We start from the raw sequence: 14165 nt of genomic DNA, 5'->3' as shown, positions 1-14165 counted from the left end.
GCCAATGCTGCTTCAGAGAGATCAGGCAGGGGGCCAGCTGGAAGCAAAAATATTCCATAGACTAGGGCAGTAAGGGTAGGCTGTATATCTCTGTGCAGTCCCCATCCTCCCCCTATGAAGCAGGTCAGTCTAACTCATTTTGGGGAAAGGTGTCAGCATGGGGAACATATCCAAAACCTGACCCACAACATCAGCACAGAGACATGGCTGAGGGAGAGAGTGTGTATCAAACACTGCCTTTAGCACCCTGCAGTTCCTTAATTTACTCACAGTGTAAACTGTGTCCTGAGATGACTTCTTTCTTCTCTGCTGAAAAACAAAGGGGAAGAGCTGAGTATACAACATAGTGTCAGCATCCTTTACCTCTGTGCATATGGCTGTGTAGTAATCATGCTGTTTTCATAGCTACAGCTAGGTACTGACATGTTTCTATGTATCCGGTGTACACAGTAGATGCATATTGCTGCCATCTTTTTCTGCATACTGCTCTCCAGCCTGGCACCTGGACAGATGTGGGTAGAAGAGCTCCTGCTGCTTTGAAGGAGTTGTTTTTGATTTTTATTTTTTATGCTTACTGAAACCTAATCCTTCCTCCCTGGATCTGCATAGCTGTCCTCGGCAGGAAAACCCTGAAACCCTGAGCTAGGGGAAGGCGTCCCCTCCCTCTTCCTCTCCAACAGCAGTGAGGTCTCAGCAACTGCAGTTACTATGACTCTCATGTTACTTCATTGGCACTTGCTAAAGTGTCACACAGATCTACAGTGAGACACTCAGCCCCTGTATGCCCTGCCCCCACATCCGTTGGGTTTGAGATGGAGTGTGATTTCCTATTCTGGGTGGTTGTGAGCTCCTAAGAAAGGCATAGGGGTGAAGATTTTACTGTCTGCACATCAAAGACTCCAGCCTTGTGCTTTGTTAGGACTCTTCTGTCTTTATCCAAGGGGTCCCTTGCCTTGTGAGAGACATGAAGAGTGTTAACTACAGGCTGCAGCATGAGCAGCTAGAAGGGTGTTTAAACACTCCCCTTGCAGGGGAGTGTTAAGCTAAAGATTGTTCCGGGCACAGCTATGTTAGGGAGGTGATTTAAAAAAAAAAAAAAGCAGCCGTGGAGATATACTAGCAACGCCTTCCTAGAATGGACACAGGTATGCTGCCAAAACTGCACGTAGCTTGGGTCAGTTCCCTGAACCAAACAATCTAGAGTGCAGTTTGTCCTTGCCCAGATCTGCTGGTTTAAAAAACAAAATGCATACACCCCTCAGCAACATAGCTATGCCATAGTTTCAGGGGTTTACGTGAAATACGTCTAGCCCTAAGACCACTGTGGCTCAGGGCATGAAGGACCCTCGTCACAAGAAGTTGAGCTGGTGCAGGATTTCCACAACCAAGTCAGTTTATGTTGCCCTTTAAATAAGACGCACTGCCACTATCCAGCAGCCCTCAATTCTAGCCACACCACGGCAGCTTGCCAGCTGCAAAAGCCTGCTTAAGGTTAAACTGTCACTTGAGAATCTCCATTAACCTGCTTTAGCATTAAGGCATCTGCTCTGGTTGTGGACAAGTTGTGTGGGGCAGCAGAGATGGCACATCAGACGTGCGTGGCTAACAGAGGATAATGGTACCCTGTACACACTACCCAGGACATCGTGTGAATGGGTACATGCACATCTTTGAGAGAGGTTAAGCACAAAAGGAAAGTTAAACAAGAGTGCAGGTGAGAGGAAGTTACCTGATTTCTCCCTCCCATTTCAAGGTCAGAGCCTCTCTTTTTAGTTCCCAGAACATCATATTCATCTCTGGTTGTACGAGACAATTTCTGCAGTGAAAAAAAGGAAAAGTAGTCAGAGTGACAGAGACTTTGCTAATAAGCAGCTTAGGTCTTGACTTAGTTAACACTGAAAGGAAATTCTAGTTCAACATCCAATTTACTGCACAAGTTATAACTGTTAAATAAGCCAAGAAGTAGTTTTAAAAGAAAAATAATCAACACTAATGATCTAGGGCTGTATGCACCAGCCACCCTGCTTCCTAGTCTATCCACTAGAATTCAGATCTTCCTGCCCCAGAACCACAGGACCCTGCCCCTAGAGCTAAAGGCAAATCACCATTAGTTGAAATAGGATTATGGCTTTTATCCTGTCTCCCTCTAGTAGCTGGGGATGTATACTCATACACTGGAGCGGATTTGATTCTATGTAATAGAAGATACACTGACGCCATATCTACATCAGACACGACATTACACCATTGATTTTTTCCCCCCTTTAAAAAGTCAAGATTTGCATTCAGTAGATTCAGGAAACCCAGTGCCTGAGCTCACTCTTGATTGGGATTGTTTACTTTACAAAGTAGACAAATACGAGAGGGCCATGATAGAAGTACCCAAAATAAGGCAGGATATAAAAAGAGGATAGATCAGGTGCTTCTGTGCCTCCTATCTCATATCACAAGAATGAGGGGACAGTCAATGGACTTGGAAGATGGCAAATTCAAAACATACAAAAGAAATACTTTTTCGTCCATTCAACAATTAGATGATCCCGTGGCCATCTGGTTGAGGTCAAGCACTGGGCAAGATTCAAAGAGACTATATTTATATGGATAAGACTATCCAGAGATTAACAGTTAACGCTAAAAAGATTATTGGAAGGGATTTAACGCTTTCATGATTCAAATCTTAAACTAATCTCTAGCTATCTGGGCTAGGCAAACACTTCATGAGGAGCAGATTCTCACATCTGCCTACTGTGGGAGTTGTTTGCATCGTCCACTTCATCATCTGATACCGGCCACTATAAAAGACAGGATATTGGTCAAGAAGGACCATGGGTCTGAGCCAGTCTGGTACTTCCCATGTTCTAGGATACACAAGTCCCATGACTAGACCAATGGCGATATGGTGACTCATGAGCCACAGGAGATAAAGTGATCCCTGTTACTTAAAGAAGAACCAGAATCCCCCCAGTGGTGCTCAGCTTCTGCATATCTGATCCCACCCCATCTTCCATTCAAATCCAAAACCTGGAAATGGACAGTTGTTATTTCTGGCGTCTAGCTCTGATCTTGCCCAGGTCCCCTTGCTCCATCCTCCCATTAGATTCCACACTCAGCCTTGCTGTCTTCTGGGAGGAAGAGCCACAGGCCTCCACCCTTCCTGGGCTCTTTTGAATGGAGCCACCTCAGGGACTACACAAAGGTTTTTGGGTGTGCAGTTCCTGTGCGGCACACCCGCAGCGAGCAGACGCTGCTGCTGCTACCGCCCCTGGCTGCCCTCAGTGGGGAGAAGAGGATCAAGTCAATTACTAGCTCTTGCAAAACACCAAATACCTGGAAGCCAGGTATGGGAAGGGGTTTGTGGATGCCTCATTCAGAAACACAGGAGCAGTGAGTGGGGGCCCTGCAGACAGAGGGGATGTGGGGGAACAGGGGCTGAGGGAGGGCAGGCGGGCAAACATGGTGGAATGAGATTTCCACCATTTGGATTCTAATGCTGGATCCAAATTCAGACCCAGACAGTTCCAAATGTTACCTCTGGGGGTATTTGAAGTTAGATCTGGACCCAAGTAGGTCAGCGAGTCTCAGTTTACACTGAAATTCATCCATTTCCTGCAGCTCAAGACAGGATCAATCTCTGACCAGTAGGCTCTTCCACTTACTCTAGTCTCATCAAGCCTGAGAGGCAGGTAAAACATCACTACAAGATGTTCCTGTTCTAGGTCTGATGCTGAATTCTGGTTAATTAAGTAAGGGTAGTGTGACCTCTCTCTCTCTCTTCCTCTTCCCCTTCCCAAGAGTTTACTATACTAGTGCCTTGTCATGGTTGAATGGAAGACAGTCATGCCACTGTGCTGTGCCATATTGTTCCTATCAGCAAAGAGAAACTGACAGGGTGCAAGTGTGTAAAAGAAAAGCTACATAACTAAATTGATCCTTCAACATTAGCCAGCCTCTTTACCTGAGAACAGGTAAAATTAGTGTAAATATATTAGTTTATAAACCTTTAACCTCCTTCCTTCATTTCTAAAGGTAAAATAATAAAATTCTAATAAATCTAAAATAAATTCCTGTCAGGAGATCAACAGCACGTTGAGACATTGTGGGTTTTTTTTTGTTTGTTTGTTTTAAAAAAGACAGACATTTGTGAAAATACATAATATTGTACAATAGCTCCACATACTGTACTATGACTATTACAAGTGTACTGCTCTGGACCATTACTAGAGTACTCTTTATAAGCATAGAGGTTAGACTTTGTACCTTATAGACCATCTATGGTGAACTCCCTTTCCAGGGATACACAATGCAACATTCAAGCAATAGTTAATAAATAATCTGGGAAGAGTTCACCTTTGACCCTTAAAGTGTTGCATTCCAGAGATCCATATTCTAAATCCTATCACACGGAGCAGTGAAAGGATGCAGGCAACTTAAATGAGGCTACTCAAATAAGTACATACCACTCAGTGTGAGGTAGTACTGCTGGGTCAGGCCCTCTGTAGAGGAAAGCATATGCAGTTGGGCACATGTGTGTTTCATGGACTCACAGACAGCACTTTGTGATCCACACCCCAACCCCTGTGCATGCATTGGACAGGCTACAGCTGCCAACTGGAGAGCACCAGTTCAATACTAGAATTAACTGCTCCTATCCTTCTGGTGAATGGACATGCCAAGTGCACCTCCTGCACATTAATAGAGTCAAGCCTTAAACCAGAGTCCTAGTGTTCTGTTGGTAACAGGTGAGTGAGAAGGAAGTTTCCCCCTCAAGGTGAGCCGTTAGGCGCTAGCCCCGGTGGGAAGTCACTTCCCCTTGTAGCTACTACACTGCCCACTTGTGATTGTTCCTCATTAGTCTGCCTCATCCAGACCATCCTGAGCCTTCTGGCCAGAAAAACGCCATCTCATTCACAGGATAGCAGGAGGAGAGGAGAGCGCACGTCTGGATGAGCAGATTAAAAACATGTTGACATAAGAGCAGCAGTCACTTACATTATACACGTCATTCTGGCCCTGCAGTGCCGGGGATTCAGGGGCTTTGCTGAACTGAAAGAGAGAGAAAGCAAAGTGAGCACCTGGCAACAGCAGCATAGTAGATACAGCCCCTCGGGGAGTTATTCGTACCTTAGGTGGGGAAACTACAGACTAACAGCCTGTGGCCCTGCCAGTGCCATCAAGAGTTTGCCATCTGGGGTGCCTAAAAGGGCCAAAAAATATACAAATTCCTGCCCTGCTTTCCGCGGGAGCTTTCCTTTGTATTTCAGTCCACTCTAAGGGATTGGTCATGCTTTTAATGGTGCTTTACAACAGCCCTTTGGAAGCTTAAACACAGACAGGATTTCCTACTGAGTGTTCTCCTCCACTGTGCACATGCACACAGGCATGTTACGGCAGGGTCACCGTCGTGCTCCAAGCCAATGCATGCTGTCCGTTATTGGAAAGTCTCTTATGAGGACAAGGGCTGCTAGCATTAATGAGGTCTTTCGTGGGCCCTGCCCTGTAGGATCAAGCTCTAAAAAACTAATGACACCTTTTAAGTCCCCAGGCTGTGCAATGGCAGAAGATGCTATATAGGTTGGGGAGGGGTATTTGAAATTTTTCCTCTTAAGTCTGAATATTTTTGCTCCCATCTCCACAACTCTTGCAACCAGCCACACACACTTCTCCTTGGCCTGCCCAGGCTTAGTTGTTTGTTGTTGTTGGGGTTTTTTTTTGGGGGGGGGGGGGGCGGGAGAGGGAGGAAGGGAAAGAGTATAAATTAAAGCAGCCATTTGAGTTCTGAGATTTTTCAAAAAGTGAAAAACCACCAAATTTTTACAAGTGTTTTAATCTCTCATAGCTCAAAAGGAGCTTGGCCTAAACATTTGAGATTTGCTTTATGTGCTGAAAACAAGCAGACAGACTCCAGCAATATAAACTTAGTCTGACATTTAGTCCTGTCCCGTCTGTAAGCTACAGAGTTTATAAATCCCACTTCTTACCACAATGGAGTTTACAAGGTCAGTTTGCATTGCCTATTCATTCATTTTAAAAAGATGCATCTCTAGGGGCCCATCCAGTGCTCTGAGCCTCTATCTCATACCTTAATCACAACAGACGCAGACAAACGTGCACCCATAAATATATCCACATCAAATGATGCTCTCCTCAGCAGACTTACTGAGAGAGAGAAGAGACAAGCTTTGCTGCATGCTTGGAAGATTAAGAAGTCTGGGCTCCAACAGATTGTCAGGTGGGGTTCAAAATAGAGGACCCTCAGAGAGCACCCTGCTAGCAGCTCCTCACTTTCATGGAGGGCACTCGACTTCAGCCTCTGCTGATCCTGACTAGCGTAGTACGTATTCATGGGGAGAAAGATGATCTCGGGTAACCAGGTCCCAAACCTACGGAGTCTACAAGGTGCAGTTTGATCCCTGGAAGCTGTGACCACTCCTTAAGGCGGGTGCTTTGCCCATGCCATTTTGAATCAGGTACAGTAGGACATTGGCTCTAAGCGCATCTCTATAGAGCAGCTGTGCCTGCCATGTTGGGGCATCCCCCACCTCCACTACTTCGAAGGGACGCAGGCATCGCTGTATACCCGTTGGCATCACACTTACAGCTAAAAACGCTTACCAAAGACAGCACATTCATAACTTGCGTTTAAGATCTGTGATCCCAGCCTTGCATGGGTGAGGAGGGGCTCTGGCAACCCTGTGATATACAGGAGATCAGACTAGAGGATCTGACCCGTCTCTTCTGGCCCTAACCTATGAATTAAGATAAGGGATTTGCACTGCATGTATGTACAGAACTTTGTATACAGACACCACTTTCTAGAGGGAAGAACACCAGGTAGACAGGACTTGTGTGTACGGACTCCTCTTGCTGAGGGGAATCAGAACAGCTCCTCTTTGCTCTCCCCATCAGGACACTGGGAAGTCTGCAGACTCCAATTTTTTAGCTCCATCTTAAATAAATGGAGTGGTACCTGGGATGGGTTGGTCCTCTTGCCTCTTCCTCTGAAGCAGCAACTTATTTATTTACTATCACTGAATTATTACTGTATATACATTTAGTTAACAGCTAGACATATTGCAGAAGGTAGGCTATTCCATCTCCTATGGGTAAAATCCACTGCCTAGGACATCTCCAAGCAGATTACATGCACCTGCTGCCAATATTCAAATCACCCTGCAAATTTGTCACTAAGCTTTAACCTTAGAAGGGGAATTAATTTCTCTCACTTTGGTTTCTCACTCTAGAGGAGTTCTGGGCTGGGAACAAGCAACTGCTGGGCTAGTTCACCCCGGCTTCAGCATCCTGCTGCTCCAGGTTCACACGCTCCTGGGCAATTTTACCGAGCCCTCCCTAATGATCACTCTCTTTCCCCAACAGCAGGGCAGGTCCATGACTCCCACAGTCAAGTACAATGTGCGTGTGGGGGGCGTCTGTCTTTTCGCTCTGGCAGCCTCACACAGACCAGCAGTCCTAGAGCAGCACTTTCATCTGTTTTGTGGTGGATACGCTGCCTTGGGACACTGTTTTTCTGTGGAACAGATGAGTGCCAGCAGCTGCAGGGCAAGCTTCCCCTCTGCCCTGCCTGGGAGGGACCCGCGAGAAGGGAGATCCAGTTCCAGGCCTATTCAATCCTTGGCTTCTCTGCAGCAGGCTGACAAGGAAGATGCCCATTTCGAGTGGGTTTTTGGGCTGAAGATGCTGGGGAAGAGCTGCTTGCCTAAGCCAGGGAGAGGAGGGATGCTCCCCTCTGCTTTTAGCAGAAAGCGGGGGTTTGTGCTTCCCCCCCCAGCTCCCTTAAATTGGCCTCTGGGGGGAATTGGACTGAAGCCACCAACTCCCTTCATGGGTCACTTAACAGCCATCAGAGGTCAACAAGAGCCCATCACTGCCCATTTACCCCTGTCACCACTCCCAGCCGGAGCCAAGCCTCCCAAGACTCCATGTATCCATTATCGATCCCCAGCTCGATATCCAGAGTGGTGGGGTCTTTTTTGTTTTTTTTAAAAACACAGTTTAGCTTGGGATTTCTCCTAAGTTTTCAACCCTGTTCCTGAGGTATTCCTTTCTCTCCATTTATCACAGTCTCTTCATTTCAAAGAGACATAAACCTACTCACAGTGCTGACCCAGCATCTCCTACCTATTCTGTGCAGCCTCTGATACCGTGTCCACCACTGTAGTATCAGAGCAGCGTACAGAGTTAACAAGGACCCAGGAACCACCAAGGTACTTAGGCTTCATTCCGTTGAAGTCAATGAAAGTTAGGAGGCTAAATACCATTACAGCTCTGGGCTAAGGAGACTAGCATCTATCGTGTGAGGTTTCCTCTCCATTCCTCCCCTTCAGGGAAAGATTATGTCTAAGAGTTTTCACCTGAGACAGCCAACATCACTAGTCACTTTTGAAGTTTGGGAACAGTTGAACTGCATGGAGTTCAGTTAGAGTTCCCCAGCCACTGGTGTTCAAGTTTCCATCCATCCCTCTGACACCGTCTCCTCTCTGGCAAAAATGCCCGTCTTCACTGCCCACTTCTCTCACACCAAGCCTGGTGCAGAAGGAAAAAATATTCCCCACCAAAAATCGGTAGACCCACTACTTTATCCTTCCTCAAATTCTTCCTCTGCTGTGATGCTTGCAAACACCGCTAGCAGAGAATGCCTCAGCAAGCAGAGGCTACTGTTTATCAGTAAAATGTGGATGCTTTTGCAAAATATTTTGTCCCCCTTCCCCACTCCTGTTTATCTGTTTTATACACCCATTTTGTCTTGTCATAAGTTGAGATCGTGATCTTTCTGAGGCAGGGATTGTCTTTTCATAACCCTGACTAGGCCCCATGGCACAACAATAATAAACGTGCTCGTAATGGCTACCAGGCCCACAATTCCTTGCTCTGTTGGCAGGGTGTGTTGGAGTCCCTGAGCCTTCAGGGCTGAACTATTATCACATGGCCGTCATGTTGCGTAAAGGCAGGAAGAGCACTGACCATGGCTTGAATGAGGCAATATCAGGCTGGGGCTAGTTGGCATTATTCTTTATGTTGAGACCTCATCCAAAGACCAGGCCAAAGGTGGGGTGTGAGCGAAAAATCACCAGCAAGTTCTAAGGTGGAGAGAGAAGAAATGCTGCAGATGCCGAATCCCCACAGGATGCTGACTCTGGGGAAACCTTGCCACCATCACCTACAGTGACTCAGTTGGCTACTTTCTGAAATCTCCCAGGCCCCTCCTTGTACTTTCCATATTCTGATAGTGAGTGGGTGCGACTCTTGAAGGAGCACTGCCTGTTTCTTTTTAATTAACCCACCAAGACAGATCATCAGCTGCAACGTTTTGCTAGATTTTGCATTTTATGCTTGGGACTCGTGCACTTCTGGGCCCTGCTCTGGAAAAACAAAATCAGTTATGAGTGCTCACAGCCCACTTCAGAAAAGGAAAGGCCTTACCACAAAGAAATCCTACCATGCTTTCCCTACATCTTCAGCACTCAAATACTGAACTGCTTTCACTCCTGCCATATCCCAGTGCGCAGCAAAAGTCTCTCAGGCATCACAACAATCAATCTGCACACCCAGCACTTCTCATTTTTAATGAGAGCTGAAAGACCATAGGCTTATACGTCATCTTTTAAGCCAGGCAACTATCCAAGAAAATCTGATCTTCCCCCAACCACTTCCCAGCCCACATACAGCCTGACAAACACCAAATGGTTCAGTGTTTTGAGGAGACACTGTGGCGATTAGACTAACCTTAGCTTTCAAAAAGAGGGCCGTAATGATGACTGCATAGATGAAGAGGATCCCATCCAGTATGTAGCACAGTCTTGGGTCTGTCAGTCCTGGAACCGGTGCAGCATCTATACAGAAATACCGAGAACATTAATAAAAACAAGGTCATTTGCATTGTAATATACAGGCTGGCGTGTACGTGGCAGTGCTGCCCTCTACTCAACAGAGCAACAGCCACTTCAGTGTGTGTGTGATTATGTACCCCCATAGTGCTGGAGGCCTGCAAAAGGACAGAAAAGCCCTAAGGCAACTGGCAGTAAAGGAAGACTCTCTTTTAGCGCAAGAGGCTGAAGAGGACTGTTATGAAGCAGAAAGTCCAAGTTCTATTCCCTGTCGCATGTGTGTGCAGTTTAGCTGGTGACTAGGATATCTGCATATCTATGGTCAAAGATCTACAGTGCAGTTATTTGAAGAATGCCTGACATAAACAACTATTAACCATCAACTCGGTCATTAGAATCCAATATTATCCCCTGCAGGGAGTCATGGTAACAAGAAGTTGTGACATAGAAATGCTGTTAAGCGTTGGTGTTTATGTCCTGGGCCCAGTCATGTGACATGAGGAAGGTTACCTCCCGATCCCATCTTATGGCAGACAGCAGCATGCCCGGACGCCACTGGCACCGATTACAGTCATGACTACACCTGTTCAGAGAGAACTAAAAAGAGGAGCCAGAGCTGAGAAGTTCAGCTATGGAGCCAACAGGTCAGGTCCAGAAGTTGGAGCAATCTTAGATTGAGGGTTCAGGTCCAGAACTATCTGTAGAGGAAAGACTACAATGTAATCTAAAAAGCAGAGAAAGATCACCTTTCCAGAAAATGGAGGAAGGTAACAGGTTATTTGAATTGCAGAATTAGAGGGAATTCAGAGAAGGGTGAAAAAAAAAGTATCAAGAGTATGGAAAACTCATATGAAGAGAGATTGAAAAGTCTGGGATTGTTCGCCTTAGGAAGGAGATGAATAAGAAGGGACAAGTATATAAAATAATAAATGGTGTAGAGAAGGTAGACAGGGAGAACAGAAGTTCCCAGTCTCATAACACAATGAAATTAAAAAGGTGGCAAATTCAAAACGGATACAAAGAAATACTTTTTCACATAACGTGATTAAACTATAGAACTTGTTGCCACAGGAAGTTGTTGAGACCAAGACTTTAGCAAGAGTCAAACTTGTCATTAATACAGATATCAAACATATCCTGAATTATGATGCTTCTGGATAAAAATTTTGGAAGGGGTATAAAACCTCATGCTCCAGGGTCTAAGCCAACCTCTAACTATTAGAGATCAGGATGGAGACTCACATCTGCTACTGCAGGGTTCTTACTCCTTTTTCTTTACAATCTGCTACTGGCCACTGTCAGACAAGATACTGAACTAGATGGACCTTGGATCTGATCCAGCCTGGCAATCCCCATGCACCACACACGATAGATGTTAGTCACACTGCTTAATGCATTACTGGAACACACGCTGATATTACGGTTGATGAGGGCAGTATAGGAACCTTTACAGAATAGAATGTTCTAGATGCTGGCTCTCTATTCTGATTTGTTCCCCCACATAGGCCACTCACTCTAAAAAGCTCTAGTTATAAAGTTTTTTGCAGATAATGTTTTTTCTATAACAGCCACATCAATGTGAGGAAATCTGCCTTCTGTAGGATCAAAGTGTCCAGTAAGTTAATGGTGATGGATTTAAAGAGCTGTATTCATACAGAGAGTTTGTGTACACTCAAACTTTTAGTCATGTTTTAACACTTGATAATACAATTGTAAATTCTACTGTGGACACTATACAAGTATTTATTCCAGGACACAAATGTTCGCTGCTAGTTGTGTTTAAACTGAATGGGCTATTACACTGAGGCAGATGAAATTGTCAATACATTAAAACGATTTTTCTAAACTAGGAATTGGCATTCAATTCAAAACATTTCACATGCTTAGAAACCATACACTTACAGAGTATGTCTACATTCGAGCTGGGGGAGTAATATCCAGTTTGAGGAGACACACCCATGCTAGCTTTGATGGAGCTAGCATACGAATATAGCTGTGGCCGTGTTTGCAGCAGGAGGGGCTAGCCACCCTGAATAATTGTGTAGCATCTTAGAGAGGTATGTATTCAGGGTGGCTACTCTTCCACTACTTGCCCTGCCACACCTACACTCTAGCTCTAAGTATAGAAGTTAGGGAAAGGATCATATACCATTTTCTAACACTTCTATAAATGCCTTTTAAAGGATACTCAACATACTTTACAAATATCAATTAATCTTCACCACCACACTCATCTGACATAGGATTATACCCCACTTCCAAAAGTGGAAACAGAGGCAAGGAGAGGTTAAGTCACTTGCTCAAGGTCCCACAGTAAATTTATGACAGAGCTGGGAACAGAACCTGAGAGTCCCAATGCCCATTTTCTTGTTCTAATCATTCAATAGGCCACACTTTGTTGTACAGCCTTAGCTCAAGGCATGCGCCTGGTGTATAGCGACACAGGGCCGTTGACTTTGGGAGGCACCCTGTTTGCCAGCATGCCAGATCCAGGAAATCCCCATTCACACATAATGGCACGCCTCAAACCTGCCACCAGTTTCAAAGATACAAGGGCCAGACCAGCCTCCTCAGTGCTTAAATCCTCTCGGCTTCTCTTTCTAACTGATTAAACCCTTCTGATCCTTGGCAACTCAAGAATGACAAAGAACCTGATACCTTCTTGCTTCATTGTTAAAGAGTAGGGTGTATAAGAATAAATAAAACAGGTTTATAAATGGAGACTTAAGATCAAGTATATGCTGAATCCTTGGCCAAAGATAAGTCATTTATTTCATTGTACGGTAGAACCTCAGAGTTATGAACTGACCAGTCAACCACACCCCTCATTTGGAATCAGAAGTATGCAATCAGACAGCAGCAGAGAACCCCCCCCCCCCCAAAAAAAAAAAGCAAATACAGTACAGTACTGTGTTAAACATAAACTACAAAAAAAAAAAAAAGAAAGAAAGAAAAAGAAAGCAGCATTTTTCTCCTGCACAGTAAAGTTTCAACACTGTATTAAGTCAATGTTCAATTGTAAACTTTTGAAAGAACAACCTTAACGTTTTGTTCAGCATTACGAACATTTCAGAGTTACGAACAACCTCCATTCCCAAAGCGTTCATAACTCTGAGATTCTACTGTATTCCTTATATTTGTAATAAGGAGAGTTCTGCTGTGAACACCTATTAGTCCTACAAGTCACTGCAATGGGACTATTTTAGACTGAAAGCGTTTCAGGGCAGACGCCATCTTCTGTTCTATGCTTATATGGTGCATAGCACAATGGAGCGAAACCAACGCCTTTAAGGTGCTACCAAAATAAAAATGATAATATTTGTGAGTGAGGGTTTACAGAATTGGGCCTCAAGACTGACAAGCAGGAGATGAGCTGGGACAATGTGAATGACAGGCAAGGAGTGACCATAACCTAGCCTGACAAGGCAATAAGAAAGCTGCTCATGGAAACCCTGTTCCTACTCACCCCTCCTCCACACCCCCTCAAGCCCCACCCACCCCCACAGCAGACAGCAAAACCCAGAGTAGCCAAGGGAGAAAGAGGGGGGCCAGGAAATGAACCTGCCGCAGAGCTGCTCAGAGCACCAGACAAGAGGTCTCCCCAGAATGTCACACAAGTAGACCAGAACCACATTATGAGAGAACCATCTATTGTTGTGTATATTAACATACTTTCTACAGCATATGTGGTATATGGTGAACATGGAAATATATATTTAGATATTTTGAAGTAAAAAAGGAATTAAACCTTGCGCAGGCCTCTTAAATGGCTTCTCATTTTGTAACTCGGGCTCTGCGCTATCGTTATCTTTTGATAAATGGGCTTTTTTGGCTTTGATAATTCACACTCCAGTAACTCATTTAACCACAGAAGCTGCAGGCTTACGCTTACTTATATTTATTTTAAATGGCTTAAAAGGATGGGAATATTTTTGCTTTAAGGCATAATCACTCATCAATGGCTCACTGTGGACAAGACGACAGTGAAAGTGTCTGTGTCCGTTCACTGTCATACGTTAACATACTAAGATACAAATACAATGACACGCACTGGACAGTATCCTCTTGATTTCTCTCTCTCTCTGTCTCTCTCACAAACACACACACATACAGAAGTTTTAAAATCTGTGAAAATTCTTTTTAACAGAATAAGGACTTTTAATTTAATAATCCCCCTGTAGGATTCAGGGCTCCTTCAATATTAATGATTATTTGCAGTAGTGCCCATAGGTCCTGGGTACTCCGCCGTCCAGTGCGCATTACATGTTCCCTCAGTGGCCCATCCATAGAGGTTTATGAGTCTGCTGCCGCTCCCAGCTAGAT

The 14165-nt window shown here is 44.8% G+C and overlaps 1 protein-coding gene across 2 annotated transcripts in view; it reads right to left on the bottom strand.

Moving 5' to 3' along the window:
• CD247 (CD247 molecule) overlaps nucleotides 1-14165 on the bottom strand; it is a 79095-nt gene that overhangs the window by 7890 nt on the left and 57040 nt on the right. Inside the window, exons 2-5 of one of the 2 annotated variants that reach the window (XM_054016434.1) lie at nucleotides 9742-9848; nucleotides 4990-5043; nucleotides 1730-1816; nucleotides 271-309 (exon numbers count right to left, since the gene is read on the bottom strand). In XM_054016434.1, the coding sequence (XP_053872409.1) occupies nucleotides 271-309; nucleotides 1730-1816; nucleotides 4990-5043; nucleotides 9742-9848 (287 nt within the window). The remainder of the gene's footprint in view (nucleotides 1-270; nucleotides 310-1729; nucleotides 1817-4989; nucleotides 5044-9741; nucleotides 9849-14165) is intronic. The other variant, XM_054016435.1, reaches the window with a different exon arrangement.

Source organism: Malaclemys terrapin, chromosome 1, assembly GCF_027887155.1.
Source record: "Malaclemys terrapin pileata isolate rMalTer1 chromosome 1, rMalTer1.hap1, whole genome shotgun sequence".
Taxonomy (NCBI): Eukaryota; Metazoa; Chordata; order Testudines; family Emydidae; genus Malaclemys; species Malaclemys terrapin.
This window is presented reverse-complemented; position numbering and strand designations above follow the sequence as displayed.